General features: G+C 41.7%; 1 protein-coding gene across 1 annotated transcript in view; it reads left to right on the top strand.

Moving 5' to 3' along the window:
• The window catches only part of LOC135202431 (activating signal cointegrator 1 complex subunit 1-like), a 326,707-nt gene extending 313,062 nt beyond the window's left edge, over positions 1-13,645 (top strand). Inside the window, exon 7 of the mRNA XM_064231827.1 lies at positions 12,684-13,645. Coding sequence (XP_064087897.1) covers positions 12,684-12,815 — 132 coding nt within the window. The 3' untranslated portion in view covers positions 12,816-13,645. The remainder of the gene's footprint in view (positions 1-12,683) is intronic.
• The last annotated feature ends 478 nt before the right edge of the window (positions 13,646-14,123 follow it).

Raw genomic sequence — 14,123 nt, 5'->3', positions numbered from 1 at the left:
AGTTCATTTTTGGCTCCTTTTTTTGTCATTAGTATTCAACCATCAGAAATGAAAAAATATCATTATCATATATAAATAATGCAATATATGATAGCGCAAAAACAAAATTTCATATATAATTGTATTCAAATCGCTCTGTGAGCAAAACGGTTAAAGCTAACGAGTTAATTTTTTTTTCGTTGTATTGTACACTAAAAAAACATTGTGATCATTTTGGTAGTATAACATTGTAAAACGATCAAAGCAACACAGAGAAAATATTATCACAATATGATGCATGAATTCGTAAGGCACGGATGTAAAAAAATGTGTTTTTCAAAAATTCACCATAAATCGAAATATTGTTCTAGAGACTTCCAATTTGTTTCAAAAGGAAGATAAATGATTGAATATTACTATACTGTAAGAGTTTTAGCTTACAATTGCAGTTTTCGACCATTTCGGACGAGTTAAAGTTGACTGAATGTCGAATTTTTTTTATATATTTTTTTATATGCAAATATTTCGAAAATGAGAAAAGCTGCAACCTTCAATTACTTTTTGTTGTATTTTACATGAAATTGCACACATTTTCATATATAAAACTCTATGAAACGCCTAATATGAAACGGAGCAAATATTACAAGAATGCGACGTACACATTTTGGAGATTTGCGGTGGAGAATCAGCGCGCGGAGGGAAGGAAAGTTTTTTTAAAAATTCACCATAAATCTAAATATTGTGCTAGAGACTTCGAATTTTTTTTCAAAATAAAGATAAATGACTGAATATTACTAGACTGTAAGAGGTTTAGCTTACAATTGCGTTTTTTGACCATTTTGGTAGAGTCAAAGTTGACCGAACGTGGTTTTTTTTCTATTTATCGTGATTTATATGCAAATATTTCGAAAATGAGAAAAGCTACAACCTTCAATTAATTATTGTTGTATTTTACATGAAATTTCGCACATTTTCATATATAAAACTTTATGTAACGGCTAATTTAAAATGGTGCAAACATTACGACAATCGGACAAAAAAATTTATGATTTTTTTTCGGAAGAGTTACCACGTGGACATAAGAAAAAATTTTTTTTTTTTTTTATAAATTCACCATAAATCGAAATATTGTGCTAGAGACTTCCAATTTGTTGCAAAATAAAGGTAAATGGTTGAATATTAGTAGAATATAAGAGTTTTAGCTTAAAATTCCGTTTTTCGACCATTTTAGTCGAGTCAAAGTTGAATAAAGTTTGAAATTTTGGCACATCGTTATTTATATGAAAATATTTCAAAACTGATAAAAGGTACAACCATGGATTGTTTTTGTTGTATTCTACATGAAATTGCACACCTTTCCATATATAAAACTTTATGTAACAGCTAATTTAAAATGGTGCAAACATTACGACAATCGGACAAAAAATTTATGATTTTTTCGGAAGAGTTACCGTGCGGACGTAAGGAAAAAGTTTTTTTTCACAAATTCACCATAAATCGAAATATTGTGCTAGAGACTTCCAATTTGTTGCAAAATGAAGGTAAATGATTGAATATTACTAGAATTTAAGAGTTTTAGCTTACAATTGCGTTTTTCGACCATTTTGGTAGAGTCAAAGTTGACCGAACGTTAAAATTTTGTCACATAGTTATTTATATAAAAATATTTCAAAACTGGTGAAAGCTATAACTATGAGTTGTTTTTAGCTGTATTCTACATGAAATTGCGCACATTTTCATATATAATAGTCCATGTAACATGTAATATAAAATGGTGCAAAAATTATGTCAAAGTGACGAAATTTCTGAGATGTGTCGCTGATGTTTTTTAGTGCGAGAAGAAAGAAATTCTCGCTTGCGCGCCTTGGTAATGACTGTAAACAAAACAACGCCTTGATCCGTGAGCTCCCAGCATCCCCCAAGGTGTGTGATTCAAAAGTTTTAGGCTGGTAGGCCTATAAGTATTTTTCCGCGAATGTTTAAAAAAACTTTTAATATCGACGTACCATACGTCCAATCGGCACCCAACAGACAATTTATGTCGACGTATAATACGTCCAATCGGCGTTTAAGGGTTAAGGATGGTGCCTATTGTCGACGGATATCGGCCGTATTCCTTGGCGATCACACTCAATCTCATACCAGCTTCATACTTTTTTATTATCTCCATCTTTGTCTCCAAAGAAAGCATCCTCTTCTTTCCATGAATTTAAACTTTCTTGGGACCCATGACTACATATATACTGTACGTAATTATGTTATGTAGTATACGTATGTAATAAAGTTCTCACACAACACGATAAAGTATACTACAACGAAATCTAACAAATTTATGTTAATAAACGAAATCGTATAGAACGAACGAATTCCGCGTACGTACGATACCGATGATGCCGCCAAGTGGCCGAAAGAGCACGCCGCTACGTAGATTCATCATGGGATCATGGGAGAGATGCTGACCAATAGGAGAGAAGGATCTTATGGCAGTGACTAGCATCAGTAACCAATGGGAGAGCAGGAGGATGGTGGCGAGTCTACTCTGTTGGCGGCGCGCAAGTTTTAAAATTGTTATCGGTGTTCCGGGTGAATCTCGGACTTTACAGCAACAACCTTTCGTATCTTGAATAATTTTCGTATGTAGAGCCGCAAAAATCTTCATATTTGCTTTCGTATCTCGAGTTTTTCGTAAGTTGAGCCTTTTGTATCTCGAGGTACCACTGTATATGTATTTACTTGATTAATATAAGTAATAGTCAAATGACTAGCACATTTAATAGGAAAGAAGCTTCGTTTCCTAAACCCAAAGTTTTGTTTACATTCGTCAGCTGACGTGTGGCCTAACTTCTGTGCGCGGAGACATTTCACTTTCCTTGCAGACGGTGGACGACGCATTTTGCACTTCGCTATGCCATACTGCCCCTTTCATTCTTCTCCCAGTCATTAGTTTATTTTGTTATGTTTTCATTATTTTTATTTATGTTAGGCTTCTACATGCTGCCATCTGTTGCCTTTATGTACTACTCACTCACTATGCCGTTCATTCTTCTCCCAGACATTCGCTGGTTTTAACTTTTTTTATTATCTTTATTATGTTATGTCAACATGAAATTTGCTGCATACTCCTAAGTTGGTCTTCTGAAAGATATTATTATTCTTTTCACCATTTCTTCATCCACTGTGAAAACTACCTTTATATTTGCTAGAACTGCGTATGCACTTCTCACTTATTATTTCTGTGATCTTCAGATTGTAGTTTTTTATTTATTAGGACTCGTGTATGTGTTACCTACTAGCATCCATGCCTTGTGTGTAGGAAGCTGCTTATATAATTATCTACAGACATTTCTAGTAATGTATTCTGTGATGCCTCCCATATTCCTGGGTGTGGGATGACTGTGCTGTATATTAGATAGATACTGTTTATTATCACCATTTCTTCATCCACTGTGAAAACTACCTTTATATTTGCTAGAACTGCGTAAGCACTTCTCACTTATTATTTCTGTCCCCCTTCTTTGACTGAATTTTCACTTTATATATCCTCATAAAAGAAAAGAAAAACAAAATTCCTAAGGTTAGGCTACACCAAGAGTTAAAGGGAAAAATGAAAAGGGCCAAGTCAGCTGAATGATAAAAACAAAACAATATAAAGTATTTTTGCCATTAGTAAACATCACATTTATTACTAAATGTGATGTTTACTCCATTGAAAAAAAAAAATTTATTTACAAATTCCTTCTCGTATATAGTAAAAGAAAAGGGATTTTGACAAAGGAAAAATCTATTTCTGGGGGAAGACCTGTGTCGCCCGGTGAAAAGTTCCTGTAGCTCACTTTTCTAAGCATAAATAGATCCTAAATATACCAGAGAAAAAGCTAGCATGGTATGCTGAAGTTACTACCCTCAGCTCAAACACCCCAAGGGCGTCGGTATAAGCACTAGGGCGAGTGGAAGCCATTACTCACAGGTCTTCTGCCAATTAGAGGATTCCTCTTCAAAGTCCCTCCCACGGCAAGAGCCGTTACAAAGGCTACTCCCCTTACCTTCCGCTCGCTCTTGCTACTACTACTACTACCTGCCCGCCATCTTCATTCCTGGAATAGACACCCAAGCTTGGACTGGTTAAGGGTGGGGAAAGAAGAAGGGATGGGTTCACCAGGTGACACAGGTCTTCCATCCAACCTTAACAGGTACCAAACAAGTATGTAGAAGGGATAATGAAACCTAAGGTTCACTTAAAGAATAAATTTAATGCGCTGTAATAAGGCGGAAAATTTACTTACTTACTAATTACACTAGAACTTAAACTTATGGCTTAAAACTAGTAATAATAAGATAATATAATAAAACAATATAATAGAATGGTATCTGAAGCAATATACAAAAGGTATGTACAGACAAGTCAGTGATACCAATATGGTCTCAACACTATGTACATGTTCCAGTGACGGGATGGCAAACCAACCAGCTCGGCCCAGAAGAGAGAGGGTTGGCAGGGAATACGAGCGAGGCAGGTAGGAAGGAGAGAGTATTAAAGGGAAAAAGGACTGACAAAAAGGGGCTAAGGGAAGGAGTTGATAAGTCTCGGTCATTCAGGGGAGACTATGCTCCCTGCAGCCACTGTTGAGAATTTAAGGGCCTCTAAGTTCTTGAGATAGTGGCGTATCAATACTGCTGGAGATTTCCAACCCGTATATTTCTTCAGGTCTTCGAAATTCATATTGTGAAAATAGTTAATGGAGGTAGCCACTGCTCGGATGTCATGGACGTGTGGGACTGAATCCGGGTTGGCTTGTTTAATAAAGTAGAGTATTTGTTGTCTAATACCTTTAAGAGAAATCGTACCACCTTTCTCTCTAATGAAAAGGGGGCCTGAAGGTTTTTCGGAAGTCCTGGCCAAATAGGATTTAAGGGTAACGACAGGACAATGATGCGTCCTGTGTCAGAGGAATAATTTTCCATGGAGCCCATCTGTTTTGTTGGTCCTCATTCTTAGCCAAGAACTTCCGATCTGGGGATAGTAATACTTCACCCGACGGGAGGAATTCAACATGATCTTGATTTCTAGAGATAGCCGAGAGTTCAGATATTCTGGCACCTGAAGCCAGGGCCATTAAGAATAAGGTCTTTCTGAGAACGGTTATATATGAGCATGACTCATTATCAGTGTCTGAGGCTAATTTAAGTACGTCATTCAAAAACCAAGAGACCGCATGAGGGCGGTCTATTAGTCTCAGACGGGTACATGCTCTTGGAATCGAAGAGAAGTATGAATCTGACAAGTTAATATTAAAGCCAAGCTGTAAAATCTTCCTTAAGGTCGATTTGATCGTAGTAATGGTACTAGCGGCTAGGCCTTTCTCAAATAGAGTTCTAAAGAACGAAATTGCCAGATTTGTAGTCATATTTTGAGCAGCTGAATTTTTTTAGAAAAATGGCCAATTTCTTCACTGCTGAATCATACTGCCTGAGCGTTGATTCTCTTTTATCTGATTCTATGAATAAGATGTTTAGTGGATCAATACTAGCGTCCTTTTGGGCCGCAAACTTCATGAAGTCCATAAAGTTAGGGCACTCAGAATTCTTGAGGAAGCTGACACAGTCTGAGTTTGTACTACCTGTGTCAGTTCTGGACGGGGGATCCGTTTGGGCCGGAGATTCTGTTCTAGAAGAAGTGGAAACCAGTTGCTCTTTGGCCAGTTGGGTGCCAATAATGCTACTTGTCCTGTGAAAGATCTTAGCTTGTGCAGGACCTTCATCAGAATATTCACCGGTGGAAATAGGTAAATCTTCTGCCAATTGTTCCAGTCTATGGACATCGCATCTGTGGCGTAAGCTAGAGGGTCCAGGTTGGGTGCCACGTAACATGGTAGTTTGTGATTGGATTCCGTGGCGAATAGGTCTACTTGAAGGTCCGAGGTTTGATTGCAAATCCACCGGAACGACTTCCTGTCCAGGGACCACTCCAATTCCAGCGGAGTTGTCCTGGAAAGTGCGTCTGCGATAACATTCTTTGCTCCTGCCAGGTGAGTTGCTGACAAGTGCCAATGATTTTTCGCTGCCAACAAAAATATCGCAATCAATACGTGATTTAGTTTGCTTGACCTGGAGCCTCCTCTGTCTATGCAGTGGACTACTACTGAACTGTCCGAGACTAACTTGGAGTCAGTCGCTTTAGGGTTAGGAAAACTGCCATCGCTTCTAGAATATTGATGTGGAACTTGCGGAACATATCCGACCACGTTCCCTGGACTTTCTTGTGTTGCGAGTAGCCTCGCCAGCCGCTCAGAGATGCATCCATGTGGATAGTTAGAGACGGCGGAGGGAATTGCAGTGGTACTGACTTGGCCAGGTTCCAGCGTTCCGTCCATGGATGGAGCCTTTTTGTTAAAATGGGTGGAATTACAGAGATCTTGTCCCTGAGACTGATGTGGGCTCTCTTCCTCCAGACTTGAATGATATCCTTCAATCTGGCTTTCAGTAGGACGTCCGTCACCGATACAAACTGTAGCAAACCTAGGATTCTCTCTTGGGTACGCCGAGAAGCCTTTTTTGTTCTTGAGGAACTGTTTCGTAGCCGTCGCTATCTCCTTGACCTTCTTGGGTGGGAGAGATAATTTGTGCTTGTTTAGGTCCCATTGGATTCCCAGCCATTGGAAGCAGGAAGCCGGAACGAGCCGAGATTTTTCCTTGTTTATCTGGAAACCCAGAAATTCCAAGAATTTTATCACCTTGGCTGTTGCTTTGCGACACTCGTCGACGCTGGCTGCCCAAATGAGCCAGTCGTCTAGATAGGCTACTAACATTACCCCTTGAGTTCTTAGTTCTTGAACTATCGTCTCCTAATTTGGTGAAAACCCTGGGCGCAATGTTGAGCCCGAACGGCATGACTCTGAATGAGTAAGTCTGCTTTCCTAGCTTGAAGCCTAGGTACGGAGAGAAGTTCCTTGCTATCGGAACATGATAGTAAGCATCTGTAAGATCTATAGAGGTGGTGACGGCCCCACGAGAAAGTAAGGTCCGCACCTGCGAGACGGTCAGCCTGTGAAATCTGTCGCATTGAATGTATGAGTTCAGACGGGACAAGTCCAGAATCAGTCCAAGTCCTTCTTTGGGACACTGAACAGACGTCCTTGAAACTTTAGGCGTTTTACTCTCTTTATAGCCTTCTTCTACAGGAGATCTTTGGTATAGTCTATAAGTTCCGCCGTTGGAATCTGGTAAAAACTGATTGGTGGAGGGGGGCCTTTCTCCCATTTCCACCTCAGACCTTTTGAGACTATACTGTGGGCCCATGGACTGAAGGTCCAATGGTCCCGGAAGAGATATAATCTCCCTCCCACCTGCAGGTTCTCACTGCCTGGCTGCAGGTCTGCTACTTCTGCCTCCACGGAAGCCTCTACCTCTTGGTCCGCCTCGTGGCCGGGCGCCACCTCTGGCCCTGCTACTTCCGGCATGCCTATTGTAGCTGCGAAATGCGTCTCGCGACTCGTAGGAGGGGTTGAAGGCTGGGGAGGTCACTATGGCTGTCGAGGTCGAAGGCTGCTGAGCCGGCGGAGTTTGTACTAGGACAAACTGTTGTTGCTGTTGAGCCTTAGATGTCGAAGGCTTACCAACCTGAGAGACCGGAACCGCTTGCACGACCGCCTGAGGACGGGAGGCCTGGTAAGGATGAAATCTCCTTGGCCTCTTCTTGGGTCTGGATTGGTGTCCGGGGCCATCAAACTACCTTTTGGAAGGAAGTCCCCAACGGACCTGAAGACTCTGGTTGGCTCTGTCTGCCTCATGAAAGACGTTGTTGACCTCGTCTTTCGGGAACAAATTTTCGCCCCATATTGAGGACTTTATGAGTGTTAGGCACTCGCCAGGACGTACTTCCTGCATGCTCGTCTCGCCATAACAAAATTGTACAGGTCCATTTGGAAAGTCTGTAGCAGAGCTTTCATAAGGACCCAGAACAACTGTTCTTCAGTGTAGGTTGATGCTACCAACTCTGCCCAGTGACGGAGTTGATAGACCTTCCTAATTTGGTCCTTGCCTCGAATTCCGCTTTGACCAAGTGGTCCGGAATCCTAGGTAGCTTCTCGGTGAATAGGGTGGAAGCTCAATCCGGATCGAGTTTACCTGCTGTAAACGTAGCCGGAGCGTCATTCCAGAACTCCACATCTGCTGGGAAGAGTAGAGAGGTAGTCTCTGTCTCTTTTAGCACTGGTAAGGGCTTATCCTCCGCCACCGCTTGCATAGTTAGTTCCGCCACATTGGATGTACAGGGCGACGGAACTCCGTTTGGGGTCACAAACATTGTAAAGCTACCTTTATGGGGCATCAGTTTGGTGTTAACGCAACCCCAGTCGGAGAGGGTGCGAACCCAAACAGCTTGAGCTTGGTCCCTAGGGGAGATCAGTGTCTCCTTCGGGACCTTGTCTACTCTGACTAGCGCATGTTCTATTAGTCTGACAAATCCGGGGAATGGGAATTGGAGACCCGGCGGGAAGAACTCAAAGTCCTCCACGGGGCAGGTTCTGCACCCTTCGATTGTCAACTTCCCATCTGAGAATGGGGCATGTAAAGCCAACCGCCACGGGTTGTTATTCTCGAAGGCCAGCAGCTTTGACGCATCCGGCACTGTCATGGACAGAGCTGGGGTTCCGGATTGGAGGAATCCGGTCATCATCTTCCCTAGGGGCCTGATCCTCTCGGTCAGGGCCGTTATTGCCTGGCCTGAGGTATCTGAGCCCGAGGCGAGTCGTATCGACTCAAGCCTTTCGTCAACCACTTCCCTAACCTTCGACATTAGAAGGTTAGCGAAGGCCTCCTGGTCAAATCCGGACTCCGTCGCCTTGGATTTGGCGGATTTTGTTCTCGACCCCTTAGGAGGGGGAGAATCCTTGGCAGCAGGCGACTTGGCAGCAGAAGTCGACGGCTCCGGGGCCGACGACGATTTAGTCGCCGCTGACAGAGTCGGTTTCGATCCCTTTGGAAGGGATTTCGGTCTTACCGATTTAAGCTTGGGAATGACCGAAAGCGATCCTTCCCAAGCAGGGGTGGACTTAGAGAAGCCCCGGAAAGAAGAGGAAGAAGAAGGGGTAGGACTTAAGAGACTACTTGCTTCACTTACCTCCCCACCTACCTCCTCCTCGGTGGCCATTAGTTTGCAGTGAAGGCTGATGGCCGCCACCTCTTCCGTCATCAGGTTGGAATCTTGTTCCTCCGGGATGGGCAGCGTCACCAGTCAGATGGACTCTATGATGGGGTTGGCAATATGCGCCGGAATAGCCGTTGTAGCCGTGGCCCCCGGGTACAGAAGGGAGCACAGCTCTTCAGAGAGGACGTACGGCTGTCCCGCCACCGCATTATTCCCAAAACCTGCCACCCAACCCCTAAGCGCCACCCTTGCCTCATGCCGGAGGGACAAGGAAGCCTGTAAGAGAGGAAATCGAATTAACATTCCACTCGGGGAATAGTATCTATAAGAAACCTCTTAAGTTATTGTCACAGAAATTCCATGCAAATTATGCAGTAAGGATACTTACTTTCTCATCAGAGAGAATAGACACCATTTCATAGCAGACAGTGCACGCGTCCGGGTGCCAGACCATGTAGTGCTCAAGTTGCACGGCGCAGTTTGCGTGCGACTGGCAGACTACATGGCTGTAGGGCTTGCCGAGGGTAGTGGAGCACCCTACCGCTTGACAACGGACCATCTGTAAGTTGAAAATTTTCTATGAGTATTAGCACAAAACGCCGGAGTTAACTCTGGCGAGAGCATGCACCTTAACCTAGACATTGGTTCAAGACTTACTCACTAAATGATTTCAACTCACTGAATGAATAAAAGAAAATCTCTGAGTGTATTTGCCTGCTCCTGATTCCGTCCTCCGGAAGGTAGATGTATGTCCAGTATGTGGGATCAGAGACCTGCCGGACCGAAGAAGAGGAAGGACCTAATCTCTATTACGGTCGGCTGAATCAGAAGGCTACGAATTATCATAGTCGAATACCTGACCCCATCCACTGTCCTCACCGGAGTGGGGAACGACACGAGAACGGAAACTGAGCTGCGGCAACTTAGTACAATAACTCCGGCGCGGCGGGTGTGAGGGTGAGTCACACTCCGTCGGCACCATAAAGGTCCGGAGATATCTACAGAGTAGTCCCCAAAGCTTAGCCTACTCAAAGTCTCATCTCTCATTGTCATAAGTAATGCCGGGGGAAACTGGCTGAAGCGAGCAGATCAGGGGAAGGTAATTCCTCTATCTGAACCTGAACGCATCTAGGGGGGAGCGTAACTCCCAGCCCGAATCCATAGCTGGGGGAGGACAACTGGGAGGAGAGACCACTGAGCAGCGGAGCAGTATAAATGTACATTCCGGTGCGATGTCTGCTGGCTGGTGCGATACTAGACCATTATTAAGCCGGCGGAGCTATCCACTCGGAGACATAAGGTGATTACATATAATACCAGTAACCCCACTGCTCCAACCTCGCTCTTCCCCACTTAAGTGAAAAAGCTTGAGCGGTCGTTCATCGATAAGACTACTAGAACCGCAAGCTATAAGCCAGCGTCAGGAAGAGCCGAGCTAGGAAGTGGGGGAAGGGAAGGGGAGGAGGGGTGGGGGGGTGGTATGTATGTGGGGTGGTTGTTCGTGACCGCCTGGCCACCAACCCGATCACAGATATACACCTACTGAAGGCTGTATAGCCTACTACTACAGGGGTAGTAGGCCGACTGGGCCTATGGCCCGTCGTGATTGGTACAGCGACCGATCGGTGATCACTCTCAAACGGGAGGTCATGGCCTACTACTAAAGGTTATCCTAAAGGAGGCTAGGCCAGGACGATATACATACCAGACCACTTAATTTACAAGCAATACAATAAATTATATAGTATAATAATAATGAGGCATCATGGAAGAGTTGCAAGAGGATCATAAGGTGAAAGGAGAATACCCAGATCGGGAGAGAGAGAGAGAGAGAGAGAGAGAGAGAGAGAGAGAGAGAGAGAGAGAGAGAGAGAGAGAGAGAGGACTCTCTCCTCTCCAATGATAAATACGATAGGCTACTAGTAGCCTAACAAAATAAAATTACGCACAGAGAGGCATGAACACGCTCTTGAGAAGCTTGGGGGAAGCCAGAGGCTAGAATATAAATCAATCAACCCTTCTTTAAAACCCCAGAGGACATCATGAGCATGTTAGGCCTTCCTTCCGAACCAATCCGAACTCGGTCGGCTAAATAATTAAGTACGTGATGCGAAAAAACGTCACTGATGACTGTAATGAATATAAAATTAACATAAAATTAAGAATAAAAAGGAAATAATGAGTAATAACAACACACGTGCTCTGATGATGCACCCAAAATGGCGGATGAACTAGCTGTGCCCCCAAAACGTTTTCTAAGGGGGCGATACAAATTACGAAAACACCAATTGGAATACTGAACTTAGATGAAGGAGGAAGTTCCACAGAGGACATCGCTGGTTTCTAGATAAGGCACTAAGGGAGCTCTGAGATGCGTGTTGCACTTACAATGCTAATTACAGGAATGAAGATGGCGGGCGGGTAGTAATAGTAGTAGCGAGAGCGAGTGGAAGGTAAGGGGAGTAGCCTTTGTAACGGCTCTTGCTGTGGGAGGGACTTTGAAGAGGAATCTTCTAATTGGCAGAAGACCTGTGAGTAGTGGCTTCCACTCGCCCTAGTGCTTATACCGACGCCCTTGGGGTGTTCGAGCTGAGGGTAGTAACTTCAGCATACCATGCTAGCTTTTTCTCTGGTATATTTAGGATCTATTTATGCTTAGAAAAGTGAGCTACAGGAACTTTTCACCGGCAGACACAGGTCGAACCCAGAAAAATAGAAGTTAGGCCACGTCAGCAGACAAATGTAAACAAAAGTTCGGGTTTAGGAAACAAAGCTCCTTTCCTATTAAATGTGCTAGTCATTTGACTATTACTCATATTAATCAAGTAAATATATATAATAATATCTGGAAACACTATGAACTGTCACATTTTGAGCTTCAATTATGATGAAATGGGTATATATTCGTGTAATTGTCATAGCATCCATTCACATCATAATGTGAAACTTTTGCTAAACGAACTTTGACTAGCAGCATATTACAATAAATTTATGAATAATATTGATTTATGTAGCAAAATATGCATATTGCTATTGTAAAATATGGATATATATCACAATTTCATGTTTACACAACATAAAAATTATAAAAAACATAACAAAATAAGCTAATTACGGAGGAGAACGAAGAGGGCAGTATGGCAGAGTGAAATGCGTCATCTGCTAGGAGAGTGAGATATCTCTGCCTACAGTGGCTGTAGGGGTGGAGTCTGGCCGAACGCTCAGTGCACTTCGGGAATATGCGTTCGGGCTGGTCAGTGACCAGGGCTAATTCAGGTGTTCAAGTAAGTATTACAATGTTGGTTTTATTATGAAAACTTCATGTATAATAAAAAAATGGAAATCTCACATTATTATGTACCCTTGTAGTAGTAGAGAGAATGGGATTTATCATGGTAAAGTTTATTAGAATTTTATGTGGATTAATTAAAGGAAATATCCTATTAAGTATTTCATAATTTCCTTTACAGGCAAAATCTTTTAAACATTTATGCTACAACCTACCAATAACATTTATAATTCTTGTGGTAAAAACTCCTTTTTTCTTTCAATTTTTTAGGAATTCAAGGATTACTCTTTTGGTGAAATGGAAATTACCGAGGTTCACTTATCACTTCGGCATACTACTGCTAATAATGGATTCTATTCTGCATCTGCAAAGATTCCTGTATGGACCTCTGACTCCTCCTAGGTATATGTGATGCAACAAACTGGCAGCATAAGGATTCTGAGATTTTCATTATTCTGAGGTTTTTTCCAAGATGAAGAGTCCATTTTAACAACTTTAAAATTTGTTACTATGTATAACACAGACCTTTATTTCATTATGTATGTGATTGTTATAAGCCATTTGGGATTAAATTTAAGATCAGGAAGTTCTTTTATTTTTTAAATATTTTACAGTTTTAGTATATTTTATTTCCAAATAAGTTACTTTCTGGTATTTATACAGTTTTAGTATATTTTATTTCCAAGTAAGTTACTTTCTGGCATTTATTGTACAAAGGCACTTCATTGTAATACTGTATTGATTCAGATGTTTGCTGTGATGTGTCAAATTTAAAATATGGTATTTGAAAATTACAGCAAATTTGTGCTAGGGATGATTTTTTACAATATTTTTCAATAAAATTGCCTTGCTTTTTGCTGTCACTTAGACCAATATTTTTTTTTTTTGCTTTGCATTAAAAACATCAGTAAAGCATGTACAGCACTGTACTTTTTAAAGAAACACACACAAGATTAAAGTGTAGCTTTTGCTTCAAGAAAAGATATAAACTTTTGTGTGGGATGTATTTATGTCTGCTCAATACAAATCATGTTTCTCTTTAGTCCTTGATAATATTCCTGTGTAAATTTTCAATAATTTTCACTTTTAATTTTGCTTTCAAACTGGATAATGTGTATTGGACTACAAAGGCCGATTATGCATGCAGAATTGCAATATACGTATTGCCATCTGCTGGTACTAATACCACAGCGTTGCAGCAGTCGGCCAGAATACCAAGTAGTTTGAAAAAGGAGCTTATTGTTATTTCCCCAGTTATCTGCTGTCACACCAAGCATCATTCCTGTTATGCCCAATTTCATAAATGATTTTGTTACATACTGTTGTGTAGTAATGAGTAGCATATGTGATTTTTTTTTTTTTTTTTTTTTTTTTTTTTTTTTTTTTGTGAAATGCAGAGAGCCTTTAACGAATTACTCGAGAGTGTCAGAGATAGCTCCTACAATGTAAGACCAACACCAGACAGATGCAGCCAAATCCCAGTACCAATTTCACAAACCTTAGTGACTCAGGGAAATACTAACCCTAATAACAGAACTAACGATAACCATAACAGTGCTAATAATATTAATAATAATAGATATAGAGGGATGAATAAGACAGCTGTTATAACACAGGCCATACGTTTCTGTGAACAAATTGAAGATTCCAATCCAGAGAAAAGTAGGCTAGAATCCTATACAGTAAATCATTTTGGTTAGCTGGTGCAGA

This window comes from Macrobrachium nipponense, chromosome 30 (assembly GCF_015104395.2).
Source record: "Macrobrachium nipponense isolate FS-2020 chromosome 30, ASM1510439v2, whole genome shotgun sequence".
NCBI lineage: Eukaryota > Metazoa > Arthropoda > Malacostraca > Decapoda > Palaemonidae > Macrobrachium > Macrobrachium nipponense.
This window is presented reverse-complemented; position numbering and strand designations above follow the sequence as displayed.